This window comes from Bos javanicus, chromosome 13 (assembly GCF_032452875.1).
Source record: "Bos javanicus breed banteng chromosome 13, ARS-OSU_banteng_1.0, whole genome shotgun sequence".
Lineage (NCBI taxonomy): Eukaryota > Metazoa > Chordata > Mammalia > Artiodactyla > Bovidae > Bos > Bos javanicus.
The window spans coordinates 81,906,152-81,926,889 of NC_083880.1; the positions used below are offsets into that span (position 1 = coordinate 81,906,152).

A 20,738-nucleotide genomic window follows, 5' to 3' on the forward strand; every position below is an offset into this window, starting at 1 on the left:
TCTTAGAGGAAAACAAAGGCAGAACACTCTCTGACATAAATCCCAGCAAGATCTTTTTTGATCCACCTCCTAGAATAATGAAAATAAAAACAAAAGTCAACAAATGGGACCTAATTAAACATAAAAGCTTTTGCACAGCAAAGACAACCATAAACAAAATGAAAAGACAGCCCACAGAATGGGAAAAAATATTTGTAAACAAAGTGCTCGACGGGAGATTAAGCTCCAATTTTTAAATACACAAGCAGCTCATGCAGCTCACTATCAAAAAATATAGACAACCCCATCAAAAAATGGGCAGAAGATCTAGATAGACATTTCTCCAAAGAAGACATACAGAGGGCCGATAAGTGTATGAAAAGATGATCAACGTCGCTAATTATCAGAGAAATGCAAATAAAATCAGCAATGAGTTAGCACCTCACACAAGTCAGAGTGGCCATCATCAAAAATCAACAATGAGTTAGCACCTCACACAAGTCTAGAATGGCCATCATCAAAAGATCTAGAAACAGTAGATGCTGGAGGGGTATGGAGAGGAGGGAGCCTTCTTGCATGGTTGGTGGGAATGTAAACTGGCACAGCCACTGTGGGGAACCGTATGGCTGCTTGTTAAAAAACTGAAAAGAGAGGGCCCATTTGGTCCAGCAGTCTCCCTCCTGGGCTTATATCCAGAGAAAACTGTACTTTGAAAGGACACATGCACCCCAGTGCTCATGGCAGCACTGTTCATTAATGCAAGAGACAGGACATGGAGGCAACCCAGATGTCCACTGACAGGTGCATGGATAATGAAGATGCGGTGTAGATACTCAATGAAATATCACTCAGCCGTAAAAGAGAACGAAATGACGCTCTCGCAGTGACCTGGATGGACCTCGAGACTGTCGTACTGCGTGAAGTCAGACAGACAGAGGCAGACAGATATCAGATGATATTACCTATAGGTGGGATCCAAAAAGCGATTCAGCCTTTCTGCAGGTTCTCCTCTATCATAGGTCACTGCTGTGCTCTTCTTGCTCATCTATTTCATATGTGGTGTCGATAGTTTGTACCTGTTAATCGCAGACCCCTGACCTGCCCCTCCCTGCTGGCTTCTCCCCTTCGGTAACCACAAATTTGTTTTCTATATCTGTGAGTCTGTTCCTATTTTGCATAAACATTCATTTGTATTATTTCTTAGATTCCACATATAAGTGATATCATACAGTATTTGTCTTTCTCTGACAATTCATTAAGCGTGATATTCTCTAGTGAGTGAAAGTCGCTCGGTCGTGTCCGACTCTTTGCAACCCCATGGACTATACAGTGCATGAAATTCTCTAGGCCAGAATACTGGAGTGGGTAGCCTTTCTCTTCTCCAGGGAATCTTCCCATCCCAGGGATCAAACCCAGGTCTCCCACCTTGCAGGTGGATTCTTTACCAGCTGAGCTCTCAGGGGTTCATCCACATTGCTGCAAATGACAATCTTTCACTCTTTCTCATGGCTGAGTAACACTCCACTGTGTGTAAACCACATCTTCTCATCCAGTTAAGAAGGGTGCTTGGGTGGCTCCATGTCTCGGGCGTTGTAAATGGTGCTCCTGGGAACAGTGTAATCCCCGTGAGATTCTCCAGGTTGCCGTGGTATGTGTCCTGATAGTCCCCTCCTGTCTGTCCCTAACCAGTGTTCCACAGTATGCATTACTACAGGTGATTACATTCCCCACTGAACAGCATCTTGCTTGTTTCTAGTTTGTTATTATTATGGATATGGTGGCTATGCGTTTACTTCTACAAGACATTGCGCACCTCCTTACAGAGCAGCTGTGGATTTCACATTCCCACCAGCAGAGAGCGGCCGGCCCCGTGTTCCTGCATCTTCATCAGCCTTTGGTGGTGTCACTGAATTTAGTCATTCGATAGTCACATCTCATGCAGTTTTAATTTGCATTCCCTCATGTCTAATGATATTGAATGTATTTTCCTGCACTTTAATTGCTGCGTATCTTTTTGTATGAATATCTCTTTATGTATTTTTACCAATTTTTAGTAACTTTTTTTACGAGTGAGTTTTGAGTATTTTTTAATATAGTATGGATTCCAGTCCTTTGTCAGATATGTGGTTGCAAATATTTTCTCCCTTTCCATAGCTTATCTTTTCATCCTCTTAACAGGATCTTTTGCAGACCAAAGGTTTTAAATCTCCTGTGGTCCACTGTTTGAATTTTTACTTATATGAATTATGCTTTTTGTGTCAAGTCTAAGAATTGTTTGCCCAGCCTTGGATCCTGAACATTTTCTTTTTCTAAAATTTTATAATTTTAAGTTATTATTAGTATATATTTAGTATAATTTATATACTAAAATATAATTTATAGCATAAATTACTTATAATAGTATATATTATTTGGAATATATAATATAGTATATTATACTATATAATTATACTATATAATATAGTATAAATTATTTATAATTTATAGTATATAATTTAAGTTATAAATTTAAGTTCATGGTTCATCTTGAGTTTAATTTTTGTATGAGATGTGAGACGGAGCTTGAGTTTCTTTCCTTTTTACCTATGGTTGTCCAATTATTCCAATACCCTTTGTTGTAAAAAAAAAAAACAACCTGTTCTTTTCCCACCGAACTGCTTTTGTACATTTAACCAAGAACCGTTTTGAGTATTAGCACAGGTCTATTTCTGGGTTTTCTGTTCTTTTTCATTGAGCTCGGTATCACGTTCTTTGATTACTGTAAATATATACTAATAATATTGGGTAGAAATGAATGCTTGCAGTTACTCTGTTTTTAAAGGTCGTTTTAGTCATGTTAGTGCTTCTCCATAAAATTTTAAATTTGTCTGTGCTTATAGAAAACCCATGTTAGAATTCTGAATAATTACATTAAGCCTATAAATCAAATTGTGGGAGAACTTGACATCTTTTCTGTATCAGATCTTTGCATTCATGAACATGGTCATTCCATTTATTTGAATTTTAAAACCTTCTTTCATCGTCATTTGGTAGTATTCAGCCTCTGTGTCCTGTACATGTCTACTTAGGTTCATATGTGATTATTCCACTTAATCTGGATTAAATTCAAGCCCTTCTGCATTAAATCTTGTGTAGACTTGCCCTCTCTGGCCTGTAATCAGTAAAACGGTCATCTGGTTTAATTTTTTTTTTCCTGTCCCACAATTATTTGAGTAATCATTTGAATTGATTAGTGGTCCTTGCATTTTGGGAAAAAGCCTCAAGTTTTGAGGGCTTATCAGAGTGTCATCTGTGTAGTCTGGCACTGATCCGTTAGTTTGCTTGACTTAGTCTTGTCCTTAAGAAATGTGCATATGCACGCAAGGAAAAGCAACGAGACAAAAACAAGCAGGGACAAAGTCCACTGAATGTAAATGCCTTTGCTCCCCCCATTCATATGTATTTCTTACTTGAATTTCTTAAAAACTTGAATTCTGAGGACTTATCTATATGATTTTGCATTTGTGTTTATGTGGAAACGCTTGACTATAATCCAGGTACACACAGAAGCTCTCTGTCGGTGATGTCAGAGAACGATGGATTTTGTTTAGTCGGTAAAAAATGAGTCAAATGGTTTTTGGGTGTGGGAGAAAGTACAGGATATTGTTGACCAAAGGGTGATGCTCCATCTACCTCATTTTACAACTTTTTGCAGATTTCTTTTTTCTTTTTCTTATCACATTATTTTTTAAAATTGTAAATATCGTACATGTTTCTTGCACCAAATGTAAACAGTTCTGAAATGCATGGAGTAAAATGAAAAACAAAAAAATACTATTGTGGACCCTAGTCCCTGTCCTTCGGAAAAAATGCTGCTGCTGCTGCTGCTGCTGCATCACTTCAGTCGTGTCCGACTCTGTGGGACCCCAGAGACAGCAGCCCACCAGGCTCCCCGTCCCTGGGATTCTCCAGGCAAGAACGCTGGAGTGGGGTGCCATTGCCTTCTTCTTCGGAAAAAATGCTAATGGATTCATGTGTACTTTTCAGACTCTTTTTTTCTCTGTATACAAATAGAAACAAATTCTCACACATATATAGATCACATTTTTAACGCAAAAATTCAGTAATTCATTGCATATTATGCATATTGTGTTTAAGGAGACCATAGTTACAGATTTCTCCAGGACATTTTGATGAGCCTGTAGTCAGTCCTTACATAACTTTTAGTAGTGACTTGTTTCACATTCAGAATATTTGTATTTATGAGACACTACACATGGCCACGTTAGTTATGCCCTTTCTTTCATGCTTTGACTACCACTCCAAGTCCATAATTAGTGGCTACACCTCATTAATTTAACAGAACCAGAGTACTCTTTAATATTGATACACCACAACCTGTTGAAAAATACCCAAATTGATGGGCAAAAAATTTTCTAATATTTTATAAATTTAAATTCTACTATGGTGAAAAACTTGTGCATGTATCTTTGTATGCTCATGCAAATCTTCTTGAGAGGAAATCTCTTAGACGCGGGATGGTCAGCTGATAGATATCCTGTGCTGTTAACATTTTTGTAACTACTGCCAAATTGTCTCCAGATAGATTATCCAAAATCCCACACCCACGACCAGTTTAGGAAAGTGTCCTTCACCCCAGACTCCATCCTGTCTGTAAATTTCAGATGCAGACTTTTCAGTGTAAGTACTCTTTGGTGTGTGTGTGGCTTTTTATTTTTAAGAAAGATGATGTGGACAGATTATTTCAGTTATTTCACATGTACAAATAAAGCTCCACTCTTCAGGGCAGACAGTCCAAATTTATACCTCAGACAGGCTCTAGTCCAATTTATTTTAAGTGACCAAGGGCATGTGTATATATTTGGAAAGAATGAAACCATCTCTTGGGGCTGGGATTTAACTGTCTAGGATGGTTCTTTCTTAAGGAATCTTTTGTAAAATGTTTGCTTAAACTGCTGTGTTCCAGGTCCTGAGGGGAGATTAGTGGATAGAAATGTTTTATGCTGACAACTTTTGATTAGAACTGGGAATGTGTCTCCTTCTTTATCTGTCCTTGCATACTGGCACTGCTTTAAAACCATTGGTACTTTTTTTTTTTTTTAGGAAAGACAATACGAAACACTTTAAATGTTTGAAACACATTATAAGAAGTCCTTAGGAAAATTTTAATGGGAATATTTATTAGAGCTTTTTAGAGTGCTCTGAAAAGTTCAACTGATAATAATGTAATAACAATAATAATCATGTAATGGATTGTTTTATTAATCCTGTACTTGAGAAGACATTATAGATCCAGAAATGTATTGCTTTTACATGACTTAATTTCAAAGGCAACCTACAGAAGTTAAAGGGATTTATGCCTGTTCATTTTCCGTAGGATAATGGCTTTATTTATTTATTTTTTTAGAATGAAATAATTTGAAGCTTTTGCAGAGCTTTGCAATTTGCATATACAAAGTGAATTGCTCACTGAATTCATTCAGTGCCACAAGGGGAAAAATAATTAGGATACAGCTTACAAAAGCAAGGCAGAAAAATTGCCTTTTAGGTAGCAGTCTCCATTTCACTCTGTAAACATAAATAAATCATCATCTGTAAATTACCATCAGCAAAAGAAGGGGAAAAGTTGGAAATCAAATCCTTGTTTTCCTAAATGGCTCTTGACTTTGCAGCATACCAGCAACGTATTTAATATTCCCACACAACGTTGACTAATTGCATAATTCTGACAGGAATATACCAGCTCCTCAAGGGAGTGTACTTTTAAAAAATCCGATTGTATTAATCTTCCCTTGAAGCACCAGAAGAAATTTCAGCAGTTTCTCTGTCTAGTTACAAAATAACCCGTTTGGAAAATTGAATTGTGTAATTTGTAATTGTTTTCCAAGTTGTTAATGCAAACCTATATCAGCAGCAAGTTAAACTTTTAAAGTATGGCCACTTTGTTAATTGCTGGCTGTTAAACATTTATTTCAATGAATACTATCATTTATGACGAATAAGACATCTGGAATATGGCTTTAAAAGCCAAATTAATTTGCCAGTTCTTTCCTAACTGGATGGCATACTTAAAGATTTATCAGAGATTTAGGAGTGTGCTGAATATCGCTCTTTGCTTTGAGGGAGTCACAGTGCTGGGTTTTGATGCTCAGAGAGTTAGCAAAGGAGAACTGCGGAGGAATTAAGCAGCTCTTCAGCGCCCCCTATTTTCCATCCCCCGCCCCACCCTAAGCTGAGCTAAGTCCTATCTGCTCACTGCCTGGCTGTCTGCTGACCTCTCTGGGCCTTGTTTCCACCCCCGGTCGTGTTCCCACCGTTCCCCACGGTTGAGGCCACGTGTGGCCCAGCCAGCGGCGCGATGCTCAGCCCCAGAAGACGCCATCCTCATTAGTCCTGTGTGAACAGCACACTCAGGCTGCGTGATGCATCAGCCGTGTCCATTCTCCACTTTTCCTCTAACGCGGTTTTTCCACCCTCTGCGCTGTTAACATTTTTGGTGTGGAGCCGGCCTGTTCTTTGCACTATGTTTAGCAGCGTCTCCTGACTTCTACCCCCTAGATGCCAGGAGCACCCCCCAGTTTTGGCAACCAAAAATAGCCCCGGACTTTGTGAAATCTTTTCCCTGGGAAGGATGAGGCGAGTGCAAGATCTTAAGCTCTCCCCTGGATGGAGAACCACTGCCTGCAGCCTGCAGATGCGACCCCCCAGTTACCTGCGTAAAACCTCCTCGTCTGCACTCTGCGACTTCACGAGGCCCAGTGACTCCTGCCAGCTGCTCACTTCTAGCCTTTTAGCCCCAGCCCAGCTGCTCTCGCTTCGCACTTTGTCTTCCTGTCACTGCCTCACTCCTCACCACCACTTTTCCCCGTACTCCTATCCTGCCAAACTGCAGTTTCGAGATTGTGTGGGGAAGCTTTGGTCTGGAAATCCCTCTCTCCTTTCTTTGCCTCATAAACCCTTGCTCACCCTTGTCAACCCACTTTAGGATGACAGTGCCTCCCTCAGGAACGATGGCCTCACTGATTCCTTTCTGGAGAGTCATTTGGTGGCATTTGGTGGTTTACTGAAGTGTCATGCCAGATTATCCATGGTTGAATCCCAGCTCTGCTGTTTGCAAGCTGAGTGAACAAATTCACCTCTGATAGTCCTGTTCTGTGTAAACAGGAATTTCACAGTCAGAAATGTGAAAAAGTAAATAACATAATCGATATGAAGTGCTTAGAACCCCAAATCTGGCATATAATTAAAGGTCTGCCTGCGTGGGGGCCTTCCCTTCCCTTCCCTGGTGGCCCAGCGGCTGAGACTGCACTCCCAACGCAGGGCGTCCGGCTTTGGTCCCCGGTCGGGGGACGAGGTCCCACATGCCCCAGCTAAAGACCTGGTGCAGCCGAATAAGTGAATTTTGTTCTTGTTCAGCCACTAAGTTGTGTGTGACTGTTTGCCACCCCATGGACGCCAGGCTCCTCTGTCCTCCGCTGTCTCCTGGAGTTTGCTCAAATTCACAGTCTCCTTTCCTTTATGATGAAGATGGGTGGGGAGGGGGGCTTTCATTTACCATGCTCTTGTTGAGGGCTTACACGTGTGAGGCACTGAGCTTGGTGCTGGAGAGAGCACAGAACAGAGCAGGCGACACCCTGCTTCTGCTTCTACGTAACATAAAGAAAATGTGTAAGTAAGGTATGTAGGGTGTTGGCGTGACTGATCAGCGCTAAGCAAGAATGCACGCCAGGCAAAGAGATAGGCATGTGGACTGAGGGTGTCGCAGTTTTGTTTTTATTTTACTCTATTTTACTGGCCTGTCAGCATGTGGGATCTTAGTTTCCTGACCGGAGATCCAGGCTGCAGCCCCTGCATTGGAGGTGCACAGTCTTCACCACCAGACCGCCAGGAAGTCCCCCTGTTGCAGTTCTAAACAGCGTCGCCTGGATGAGACGATGTTTGAGTCACTGATGATGGGGCAGATTGAGACTTCCTCCTCGAGAGGAAGAGTGTTTCCAAGCAAAGGAAGAATAAACCCAGGTGCTCTTGTTTGGTGGGGCTGAAAAGACCACAGAAGCGAGAGGGAGTTCAGTTGGACTTCCCGGAAAAGGGAGAGTAAAGTGTGACTGCCTGTGTTTCAGCAGAGTGGCGTCTCTTCACATAAGGCCCTCCAGCACCACACTGGGCTTCCCAGGCGCTAGTGGTGAAGACCCGCCTGCTGGTGCAGGAAACGTGAAAGACGCGGGTTCGATCCCTGGGTCGGGAAGATCCCCTGGAGGAAGGCATGGCAACCCACTCCAGTATTCTTGCCTGGAGAATCCCATGGACAGAGGAGCCTGGTGGGTCTGTGGGGTCACAAAGAGTTGGAGACGACTCAAGTGACTTAGCATGCACGCACGCAGCAAGCATCACAGCAGGCGGTGTCTTCAGGGCAATATTTGGAGGAATATTCTGAATGTTCCAAAGAACTGTCCACCAGATAAGCAGAAGCTGGGTGGAGACTTCAGTGTGCAGCTTTTCATTTCTTCCAGCTACTGGGAAGAAATCCATTTCTCTTAGAGCAGCACAGAGTATGTGGGAGGAGTACACGTGGTTGGACTGTATCTTGAGGAAAGGGAATCAAAGTTGGTTCAGACTGATTTTCAGGCAGCGCCGTCCAAAGGAATCACACGCTAGAGCCAGAAAGCACACCACCAAGGTAGCCTTCTGTCATTTTCTGCGTTGGTGCAGGAAAGGCAGGCTGGGCTGCCTTCAGCATCTGCCTGGAGTCTGCTGAAGGAAGGACGCTTCACTGCGGGGCATGGGGGATTGAAGGACCCTCCTCAGATGGTCTGCATGTGCCCCCGAAAGGCTAAGACTCAAAGGATCCCTTCTCAACAGGCTCTGGAAGTGTCACCTAAACAGGCCACCATATTCACCCGCGAGTGGTTTTCTTCAGATCCTCAGCGACTACAGGTAGAACCTGCTTCTGTGATAACAGCCAGCTGACTGTCCTGCGGCAATGCCTGCAAAGAGACGGAGGGTGGTATCAAGCCCAAATGGCTTGGTTCCCTTCTTGAGTAAGCGCCCCAGGCATGCACACCAGCTCACGTGCTGACGGATCCAAACCAAACACAGAGGACGTGTACCTGTCAGTCATGTCCTGCTCTGTGTGGCCCAGGACTGTAGCCCACCAGGCTCCGCTGTCTGTGGGGTTTCTCAGGCAAGAATACTGGAGCATGTTGCCATGTCCTCCTCCAGGGAATCTTCCCAACCCCGGGATCGAACCCAAGTCTCTTGCATCTCCTGCATTGGCAAGTGGGCTCTTCACCACCCGCGCCACTTGGGAAGCCAGAGATGGAGGAGGAGGATGTCCAAATGTTCAAAGGGTGTATGGTGGGTGCTTCTGTCAACTACACATGCAGTAAGTTCTCGATAGTTGAACACGCTCCCCTTATTAAATGCCATAGTCCACGTTTTTAAAATAAAAAAATAATCAGTGCTTCTAGTAATACTGTTGACCTGGCTTTCCTTGTGGGAACAGTTCAGGCATCCTGTGTCAATATTTATCTTGACTCTGACAATCACAAATATATGGGCTTAGGTTGACAAACCAGTTGGCCTAAAAAGAACAGCATTTTGATGCAGATGAGAGTCTTCAGTGGGTGCTAAGACAAGTCTCTCAACGGTAATTGGGAAACAGGTGTTCACATAATGCCAAAGTATTGCCCAGCGTGGATGCATCTTATAGATGTGACACCAGATGTAAGAATCCAAACATAGAAAAACACGTGTGATATAGTTCGGTTTACATGTTAATAAAAAGTTTTCTAGAAGGAAGAACCACCCAGTGGTGATGGAGGTGAGAGTGGTGGTTTTATCCGGGGTCGGCACTGATCCGGGAAGCGACGGTGTTAACTGAGAGCTGTGTGTGTCAGTCTGAGTGGCGTCCCCCAGCTGTGTACACGTGTCAAGGTTCACTGGACTGTGGTCTCGAGATTTCTGTCTTTTACTGTTTGTGCTGGATCCGTGGGGCCTCATATTTAGGTTCCTGTGTTTGTTCCAAGCTGGCTTTCACTAGAGCTGTAGTTTGGAATACAGACCGTGGTGCCACATGTACACACGTAAAAGCCAGTGGTTTTTGAAAAGCCGAGTTTTCTTCAGCATTTTAAAGTCTGAATACGAAAGATGAGTTTAGCTCAGACTGTCTTCTTTTCAGTTGACAAGTACTTTATTTTTACATAGGAATTAAGATTTACATTTCTTTTTTTTTCTTTCTTTCAAGATACGGTTTATAACTTGCAGAAATATCTTTAAATGTTTCCAGAACTGTTTGCATCTATAGTTTTACTCATTTGCTCATTTATCCAGCCAGTAACTTATTTATTCATTTACTTTTAATGTTTTTTAAGGAACACACATGGTGGAGTGTACTGCTAGAAAAAAGCATACATTTGTAGAAGCCAGAAGGTCTAGATTTGAATGTTGCTCTATCCTTCCATCTGCCTGAAAAATCATCATTAAGTTACCGCTCTCTCTCTCTCTCACTACTCATCCTCATATAATGAGTTTAATAATAGTACCAAGGGTGTTATACCATTGTGAGAATTCAGTATTATGCTGTAGCCATTCAGCGTTCTGCAGTTGATTGAAGTAAGCGGACCTCCTTGAGAAGTGGATTTATAACTGGTGAGTAGGGTGAGATTCATTTCCTCATTTAATTAGACTAGTTCTACTTTTATATGATGGTGACACTGTAAGATTTCCTTTGAAAAAAAACTTTAAAAACCAAGTGATTCAACCACTAAATTAAAATTGCTAACCAGTGTTCTAGTGGCTTATTATGTATTTGACTAGGAAATCTCGTCCCTTTTGTGCTAGAAGTAATATAGGAATACAGTGGGGTTTGAGAGAAAAACTCTATGAGAATTCTTGGCCAGAAGGAAATCAAACAGAGAGCATATTAGCCAACTTTTGCTTTGGCAACAATTCCAAAATCTTAGCAGCTTATAGCAATTCATCCTTGTCTTCTGCCCTTATTGTTTGAGGGGTCTGGGTTGTGTGGTGGGTCTGTGGGTGTGTTGAGCATAGCTGGATTAATTTGATTCAGTTGCAGTCCATCTGTCTGTACATCCAGGAGTAAGGAGGGAAATGAACTCAAGGAGAGAAGAAATGACTTACGCATACTTTTAAAGTGTTTACTTGCACATATCAGCTCACATTCTATGAGCTAAAGCAAGTTGCATGACCAAATCCAAACCATTCAGGAAGAAGTCGTGGGGGCAAAGAGTGGGTGGATGAATTTTGAGCAAGTAAGTCAATCCGTAAAATGAAGGTTAGGAATTCCCCAGGTGGTCCAGTGGTAAGGAGTCCACCTGCCAATGCAGGGGACACGGGTTCCATCCCTGGTCCGGGAAGATGACGCCTGCTGCAGGGCAGCTGAGCCCCTGCACCTCAGCTCCTGAGCCCACGCGCCCTCGAGACCGTGCCCGGCAACGAGATGCCAGCACTCTGCAACTGAGCACCCTCGCACAGCAGCAGGGACCTAGAGCAGCCGGAAATAAAGATAAATAAAAGAAGAAAATGAAAGTTGCCGTGAGGTACAGCGTTTGCCTTTGGTCTGATTTTAAATCCCTCCAGATTCTAAAGAGAATCATTTTTGCCAAGTCTTACCCGCACTCAACCTTCCCATCCTCTGTGTTCGTGAACGTACTTTATGTGTCAGGAAAGCTCCGATTCAGGGTTCATTTCTCTTACCAGAGGAATTTTCAAGGAACCATGATCTTCCATGAGTTCTGAATGAGTCCAAGGATTGACTATCAAATTAAGCCTGAAGCTAACCTGGGCTTTGAAAGTAAACAGCCAATTTCTAAAGAAAATCAAGCATTTAAAAGGTCCTCATATTGACATTTTCAGTAAGCTGTACACATGTTTCTGGTCTTCTTTGGCTCCATTTTGGCCAAAATGGATTAGATTTTAGCTCCATTTCGATAGAGAAATCTCTGGAGTCAGAAAGCGTAAATACACCCAGAAAAGGAAAAGGAAGTTTAGAGATTGAGAGGTCCCGGATTAACTGGAAAGAGTCATCAGACAGGTGGCAGTCCAGAAATAAACAGAAGTAATTTCCATTGTCTGCCTTGGTCACTTGTTGCGTTCGCATGAAGATTCTGTTACAGGGTAGGTAAAAACATTTAGACTCTATGTACCGTTTGAATCACAAAATGTGACTTCTGTTACTGTCCTGCTCAGTACCAAGACCCTCTGTTAGTAATGGACATTTGTAACTGGGTCTCATATTGACTGTCTCTTGGAAACTGTTCTTTTGCCTTTTAAATCGTAATTCTCACTTACATTTCAGATCTGGTCATGGCGTTTGAAATGTTTTGTTGTCTTCTTCACTTAGGACGTGGGGTTGTGAAATGGACAAAACAGGAGAAAAGGAAACAAATGGTCCTGCTCAGGTGCATGACCTTTGGGATGGGAAGTGGGCACCAGATCTTTGCCAAGGTTCTGTTGACATCCATTGTCATGCTCCTGCCAAGCAAAGGAGAGTTCTTCCGGCTGACTGTCGACCTTTAGGACGCTTGGTTATCACCTGGACTCTCAAATTCGTGAAAAATTAAATGCAAGTCAGTTCATAACAGTGGTGTTAGGTTAGGAGTCATAGATTAATGGTGTTTTTCCTAATTTTTAGTCCTTTTTCATTTATTCATAACTGTTTGTTGTGATGTTGGATGGCAGCACCGACTCAATGGACATGAGTTTGAGTAAACTCCAGGAGCTGGTGATGGACAGGGAGGCCTGGTGTGCTGCAGCCTGTAGGGTCACAAAGAGTCGGATGCGACTGAGCGACTGAGCGACTGAACTGTCGTAGTGTTGTTGCAGGGACAAGCCGCTTCTGAGTCCATGTTGGACTTTGACTTGCTTTTCGTTGCTTTTGTTATTAAAATCATACATAATGGCCTGTCTCACAGAATTCTGCGCCTCTGTCTGACCATCAAACTCAAATGCCTTTGTTCAGAACCCTGTCCTCTTGTGGATGGCAGGAAGAAAGAAATTAGCACATCCTCTGCCTGAGGCTTGCCGTTCTAGGAGGTGTTTGCAAGATGAATGGCCTTTTAACTCTGCTCCCTACCTCTCCCATCTCAGAGCTACAAAAGAACCTGGCATCCAGACCCCGATAAGATGGCTGTTTTGAGACATTAGTCTGCCAGCTTCTCGGTCAGCCAGCTCTCTCCTTGCCTCAACACCTGGTCTCCAAGTCGCTGGCCTGTCACGAGACTAGAAGCGCGAGCTTGTACTTGGTAATAGTATCAACTTTACTCCCTTTTACTTAATATTTTGCTTGAAATCAGATCACTTCTTTATTTAAATAAATTCACTGTAACAGAACGTTTTCTTACTACCATCAATAGAAACTAGTATTGCTTGCCATGAACAGCAGATAGCATTTAAGAAGAAGTACAAGGGGAAGAAAGTAATATTTTTAAGGCTGAATAATACCCCACTGTAGGCATGTACCGCGGTTTCTTTATTCGTCCACCAGTGGACAGGTTGTTTCTGTATCTCAACTGTTGTAAATAACACTGCAGTAAAACAGGAGTGTAAATGCCCACCTCAGGGCACTGTTTTCATCTCCTTGAATGTACGTCCCCAAGGTGGGACTGGTGGACCACATGGTACTTCTGTTTTAATTTTTTGAAGAACCTTCATATTTATTTTTATAGCAGCTGCATCATTTTTCATTCTCACTAACAATGCACAGAGTTTCCATATCTTATCCCTAGTTAATAGAACAGTACTTGATACCAAGCAAATTTTAAAAATAAATGAATGAATGAATGAATGAGTAAGTGAAGAGTAAACAGACAGATATTTTGGTGGATGAAGGGATGCAAGGAAGATTCTTGAGAAGGAATGTGATTCTCCTGCAATTGTGTGTAAGTGGTTCTCCTTGGTGTTAGGTCTTCTCAGGTGGTTCAGTGGTAAAGAATCTGCCCACCAATGCAGGAGATGCTGGTTTGATACCTGGATTAGGAAGATCTCCTGGAGGAGAAAATTGCAACGCACTCCAGTATTCGTGCCAGAAGAATCCCATGGACAGAGGAGCCTGGTGGGCTACAGTCTATGGGATTGCAAAGAGTCAGACATGACTGAGCATACACTTCTCGATGTTGTTACACTTTGAAGAACTTTTTACATTTTATTTGTGAATCTCTACACAAAGACAGCACTGTGAAGTTTCAGTTCAGTTCAGTCGCTCAGTCGTGTCCGACTCTTTGCAGCCCCATGGACTGCAGCACGCCAGGCCTCCCTGTCCACCTCCAACTCCCGGAGCTTGCTCAGACTCATGTCCATCAAGTCGGTGTTGCCGCCCAGCCATCTCATCCTCTGTCGTCCCCTTCTCCTGCCTTCAGGAGGATCTTTCCCAGCATCAGGGTCTTTTCAAATGAGTCAGTTCTTTGCATCAGGTGGCCAGAGTATTAGAGCTTCAGCTTCAGCTTTAGTCCTTCCAGTGAATATTCAGGACTGATTTCCTTTAGGATGGACTGGTTGGATCTCCTTTCAGTCCAAGGGACTCTCAAGAGCCTTCTCCAACACCACAGTTCAGAAGCATCAATTCTTCGGCACTCAGCCTTATTTATGGTTCAATTCTCACATCCATACATGACTGCTGGATAAACCATAGCTTTGACTAGATGGACCTTTGTTGGCAAAGGAATATCTCTGCTTTTTAATATGCTGTCTAGGTTGGTCATAACTTTACTCCTAAGGAGCAAGTGTCTTTTAATTTCATGGCTGCAGTCACAATCTGTAGTGATTTTGGAGCCCCCCAAAATAAAGTCTCTCACTGTTTCCACTGTTTCCCCATCTTTTTGCCATGAAATGATGGGACCAGATGCCATGATCTTAGTTGTTTGAAGGTTGAGTTTTAAGCCAACTTTTTCACTCTCCTCTTTTCACTTTCATTAAGAGGCTCTTTAGTTCTTCACTTTCTGCCTAAGAGTGGTGTCATCTGCATATCTGAGGTTATTGATATTTCTCCCGGCAATCTTGATTCCAGCTTGTGCTTCATCCAGCGCGCTAGTGGGCACCTGCTGGGTAGCACTGGGAGCCCAGGTGGGCGCCCTGGGCGACCTGGGAGGTGCAGTCAGGGGTGGGGGGAGACTCCTGAGGGAGGGGTTAAATGTATACACACAATTTATTCACTCTGTGAAACAGTCACACTCCTATCGAAAAGGTATATGTATGAAGCAAGCGCCTATGTCTGTGAAGCTCTGAGGCTGTGGCGCCTGTTAGCTTCAGAGAAATCTGACAAGGGGAGGCAATGTGTTAACCTCCTTGCTAGGGCTCTGAGGGCAACACTGAAATAATCGCCGGACATGCTCTTCTTCTGGCAAGTCCCCTTTGTGTTCCCCTGGAACGGGCCTGCTCCCTTCTGCTTGGTGTCAGTGGGAGCTTTCTTTCTGTGCTCTAGCTCACTGTGGTTCATTTTTCAGGTTACAGAACTCAACAACGTGAAGAGCGTAGCTCGGCTGCCAAAAAGCACCAAGAAGCACGCCATCGGGATTTACTTCGGTGATGACACCTCCAAGACCTTCGCTTGCGAGTCAGGTGTGTTGGCGGGGCGGGGGCCGAGGCTCTGTGCTCCCCGGCAGGCGCCGGGCAGCCGCGCTCATCTCTGGCATCTCCGCAGATCTTGAGGCTGACGAGTGGTGCAAAGTCCTCCAGATGGAGTGTGTGGGGACGCGGGTCAATGACATCAGCCTCGGAGAGCCTGACTTGCTGGCCACCGGAGTTGAGAGAGAGCAGAGTGGTATGTAAAGAAAGTCCTCTCCTCTCTTTTCTTAAACTGTTTTTTCCCCCATATAATGAAACATAAGACATCTTGATGTAAAACTTTTGAAGTTAGAAAAGTGTATAAAGGAAGAAGTAAAAATAACCTTTTATTTCACCTAAACCTCGGTTAGCATTTCTGTGTGTTTCTCAAGATGTTTCGGTGACTAACAGGACTGGATCGACATGAATCATATCAGCTGGAAGCTCTGAGAAACCCGCTGTGTTTCTGTGTTACTTTTCTCTGGACGATGCGTCAGATCATTTAATTTTCCCAGCACACTGTGATATAAGTACTATCACCTCCCATTTGCAGATGGGAAAATGAAGCTTAAAAGAGCTAAAGATCTGGCGTCAGGTCCAATAGCTAGGGCTTGATTCTAGACGCGTACTCCTGGGCTTGTATTTATGGTGTACACGTGCAGTGGGTTTTTGTCTTCCTTTTCTTCCACTTTAAATTTTTATTGAATGCTTTCCAGTGTTTTTAATAGAATCCAGACTTCCTGAATTTTTCATCAAGAGTAAACCTACCTAAAATTTGTAAATTTTTTTTTTTTTTTAACTAAAACACTTGAGCCAACTCTTTGAGCTCAACACTCAACCTGGGAATATATCATGATAAATAATAATGACCAAAATGTTCACAAACACTTCAACGAAACTCACTATTGATTTGCAGTATGAGTTTGGAGGCGAGGAATCATTTCTTTGTTCCCAAATGCCTTGTAACAGGATAGATTGACTCCTAGAGTTCCGCACCAGCCTGTTGACTTGATCTGTGAGGATATATCACAGCCAAAGAGGCTGGGGGTCACCTGGCCTGATTATGAACACTGCAGAGGTGGGATTGTGCTGACCCCTTCTATGGATCCACAGTCAATTGTTAGTGAGAAAAATGCCCTCCGTCACAGCCGGAACTGTGTCTTCATGACACATTTACAGTCGGCGGCTCCTTTAGATGCTCCGTGTCCGCCATAATCCGTCTCCAGGGAAGTGTTATTGATAAAGTCTGAGACGTGCTGGCTGATTCAGAGGAGCCTCTTTGCAGACTGGGAAATTGAGCTGCACAGAGGTGAAGTCATTAACCAAGGTCACACAGACACGCCCCAGGCTTCTCCCTCCGAAGTCCACTAATTCCGAATGCTCTTGTAACCGACATACAGAGAAAACGTGGCAGGCGCTGATTATTTTTTTAGAGAGCCCAGATCAGCACTTGCCTTGCACATTTTATATTTGCAAAGCTATATTCAGAGAGTGCCCCAAACTGAATTCACAAATTGCCTGTTCCTAGGGGTCGGGCTTCCCTGGTGACTCAGATGGTAGAGAATCCATCTGCAGTTCAGGAGACCTGTGTTTGATCCCTGGATCAGGAAGATCCTCTGGAGAAGGGAATGGAAACCCTCTCCAGTGTTCTTGCCTGGAAAATCCCAAGGAGAGGGGAGTCTGGTGGGCCACAGTCCATGGGGTCACAGAGTCAGACATGTCTGGGCGACTAAGCATGTCAGGAATTGCCCTTTGGTACCAATTTTCTGAGCCTCAGTTTCCTGTTCTGTCAAAGAGGAATAAGAATACCTCTGGTATATAACTACTGGGGTTTATAGCAAAACTCAGCTCTGTCTTCTGAGGTACTTTGCAAGATTAACTATGACTTAAAGTTACGGTAAAGTGGTCACTCTTACCAATGTTACTGTTATTCCTGGACAAGGTGATTACAGAACTTCCAAGCGAGTGACTTGGGAAGGATCTCTGTTATCGTTGTTGTTTAGTTGCTAAGTCGTGTCCGACTCTGCGATCCCATGGACTCTCTTATTTTTTGCTTATTGATGGCAGTCTTTCTTATTTCAGAACTCTCCAGGTAGAAATTTACTCCATCAGAGTTTACTTTTAAAATAACAGTTACTGGAAAGCAGCTAACGCTTGCTTATTGGGAGTTTGAAATCACTTAGAAAATTTGCAGACTAGATGCTTGAATACATTTGTAAACATAATCTTGACACTCCTGTTTCTTAAACTTAACTAAAGTCTATGAAAATTCTGTTGACTTTGTATTAATTCAGAATACCAGTGATACTGTTAGTGTCTACTATCTTCTCAGATGCAGTCTGCTGTAATGACAAATAGATAAAAAAGCGTTTGCTATAGTAATAATATTTTTATTCATATTTCATTCAAAATTTAGACTCTGTAACTTCCTGAATTAATGAATTTTGTAGAAATGTAACAGAAATACCATGACTGTATCTGTGGGGATGAAAATTCAGTTGCAGTAAAAAGCCAAGTAGTTTATTCAGAGTAATCGTGGTGAAATTTTAAGTCACACAAATAAGCAAATGAATATTTCTTTCCAGTATTTTGCTAACGAGAGCTCTTTGTTAAAATGAGTCCAAATTCATTGGAATTTTTCCAAACTGTTGGTCAGTTAAGTGCATACTATTAGTTTTATTTAAATAATTTGAGGTAGAATAGTGTTATGAAAATTATAAATTGATTAATATAACTTTAATATCAATAAACCATGCAACAATGATTTTGCACCTGCATTTTTTGTGAACACAAAAGTGTGGGTGTAATTAACAAGTACTTGGCAGGAAAAAAAGTTGTTTTTAATGGTTTCATTGTTAGAGTCTCTTCCTGGCATGCACAATTTTTATTATGCAAGCTAAAATATTGTAAAAATGATCTTTGCTCCTGTAAATACTGTGGCATGTACATTGACCACCAGACTGCATCTTTCCTGTGTTATTTAATGTAGTCTTCATTTAAAAAAGCATTTTCTGGAAGTGTTGATTTGTGAGAAAGGTTTGTCTTCCTGAACATTCAACCAAAACCTAGAATACGAGCTTGAATTGTTTGAAATGCCTCTTTGTTCCTGCTGTGTCTGTGATGTTTTATTCCTGGGGATTTTAGACTAACCTTTTGTTTTTCTCCCAGAGAGATTCAATGTGTATTTGCTGCCATCTCCTAACTTAGATGTACATGGCGAATGTGCCTTGCAGATCACATGTGAGCACATCTGTCTTTGGGACGTCCAGAATCCCAGAGTCAAACTCATCTCTTGGCCGCTAAGCGCGCTGCGGCGGTATGGGCGAGATGCTGCCTGGTTCACTTTTGAGGCAGGGAGGTGAGTTCCATGACTGTCTGTCTGCACTTTTTCCCGAAGTTCACGTCATGTGAGGCCTGGGTTTTCCTGTGAGATCCAGCGTGAAGCACACTGGGAAGACGCCTGGACCTGTGACTGTGATGCTGTGAATGGTGTGGTGGGTTAGTCGCTCAGTCGTGTCTGACTCTGTGACCCCAAGGACTGTAGCCCACCAGGCTCCTCTGTCCGTGGGACTCTCCAGGCAAGAACACTGGAGTGGGTTGCCTTTTCCTCCTCCAGGGGATCTTCTGGACCCAGGGATTGAACTCGTGTCTTCTGCATTGCAGGCAGATTCTTTACCAACTAAACCACTGTTCGCATATTCAGCATGGCTTTGTTTTCCAGGGATGGGGCTGATGTTTCATGAATGTGATGTGAAATTTTCATTACACGGTTTGAGCCCATACCACAACCTGACGTTGAAGTAGGAACCAGTGCTAAGATTGTACTCTTGCCAGGTCATGCTGAACAGAGGCCAACTTCCTCGTTTTTGGAAAACTCCTATTTTGATATCTATGTTTCCTCACTGAACTAACATTAGGGGCTGTTGATATTTTTCAAGTTACAGTTTATTAAGTTTAATCTATTTTTCTCACACAGTAATGAATGACACTAATATTAAGAAGAGATTGATTTCATAACTTGGTTACTGCAATACCTAATAAGCACTTTCGAGGCTTTTCCTGTTTCCTTTTCAAAGTTAATTTTGGAGAGAGAAGGGGGTGCAGTAATATGGGGTTGATCATTAGCTACAAAATATTAGTCTAATCAGCATCTTATTGTCACCCTCTTTCCTCAGAATGTATGCTCTTTTTTCGGAAACACTGCAGATCTAATTTTATATTTTAGAATTTCAAATGACTCAGTTCATTTCAGTCGCTCAGTCGTGTCTGACTCTTTGCGACCCCATGAACCGCAGCACGCCAGGTCTCCCTGTCCATCACCAGCTCCTGGAGTCCACCCAAACCCATGTCCATTGAGTTGATGATGCCATCCAACCGTCTCATCCTCTGTCGTCCCCTTCTCCTCCTGCTCTCAATCTTTCTTTCTAAATTTTAAGAAATCCAAGTTCTTCTGTATATGGCCTGATTTTAAAGTTGAAAAAAATCAACTTGTGACTTTAAAAGGTTTTTGTTTTTGGTTTATAAAGTAGACAGTTCTCCCCTCACAGGAGTAGGGTACTTGACATAATAATGACATGACTTCTAAACACCTAAAACTCTGCTCCATGTGAATATGCCATAGTAATGCTCCACTCACACTAATCTGCTCACCTCAGTATAAACATTGCCCAATTATTTAAAATTCCCTTTTCAGATAGATGATCGAGTCAGTGCTCTTACAATTATTCTAGAAAGTGTTTAAAGCCTTCTCACCCATGCAGCTCTTCTCTGGTCTGTTTACATTTTAAGAACCTGGAAATGGAAATGGTATAAACACATCAGTGAGTCTTTCAGAGACACAAAGTTTCTTGCATTAGCAAGTAAAACTTTAATCTTTAGAGCAGTGTCCTTAAGTCAGAATTACTTGTTTATTACCCTTATAGGGAAATCTTGATAGAAAATTAAGAATTTGTTTGGGAAGGTGGGTATTTCTCCCTGTTTCAGTGTCAGAAATCATTTATTATCATTTTTAATATTTCTGGCCATGCCTCGTGACTTATGGGATCTTAGTTCCCCAACCAGGGATTGAACCCTGCCCCCTGCAGTTGAAGTGAAGGATCTAACTGCTGGACCATCAGGATTCCCTCCAAAATCATTTATGTATAAACTGTAGCCAGTGACGATGGGTATGAAAGGTGTTTTGTCACTGAAAGTAGACTTAT

At 42.5% G+C, this 20,738-nt stretch overlaps 1 protein-coding gene across 1 annotated transcript in view; it reads left to right on the forward strand.

The window, feature by feature from the left end:
• The window catches only part of DOK5 (docking protein 5), a 150,747-nt gene that overhangs the window by 74,774 nt on the left and 55,235 nt on the right, over positions 1-20,738 (forward strand). Inside the window, exons 3-5 of the mRNA XM_061438013.1 lie at positions 15,438-15,552; positions 15,635-15,754; positions 18,706-18,895. Coding sequence (XP_061293997.1) covers positions 15,438-15,552; positions 15,635-15,754; positions 18,706-18,895 — 425 coding nt within the window. The remainder of the gene's footprint in view (positions 1-15,437; positions 15,553-15,634; positions 15,755-18,705; positions 18,896-20,738) is intronic.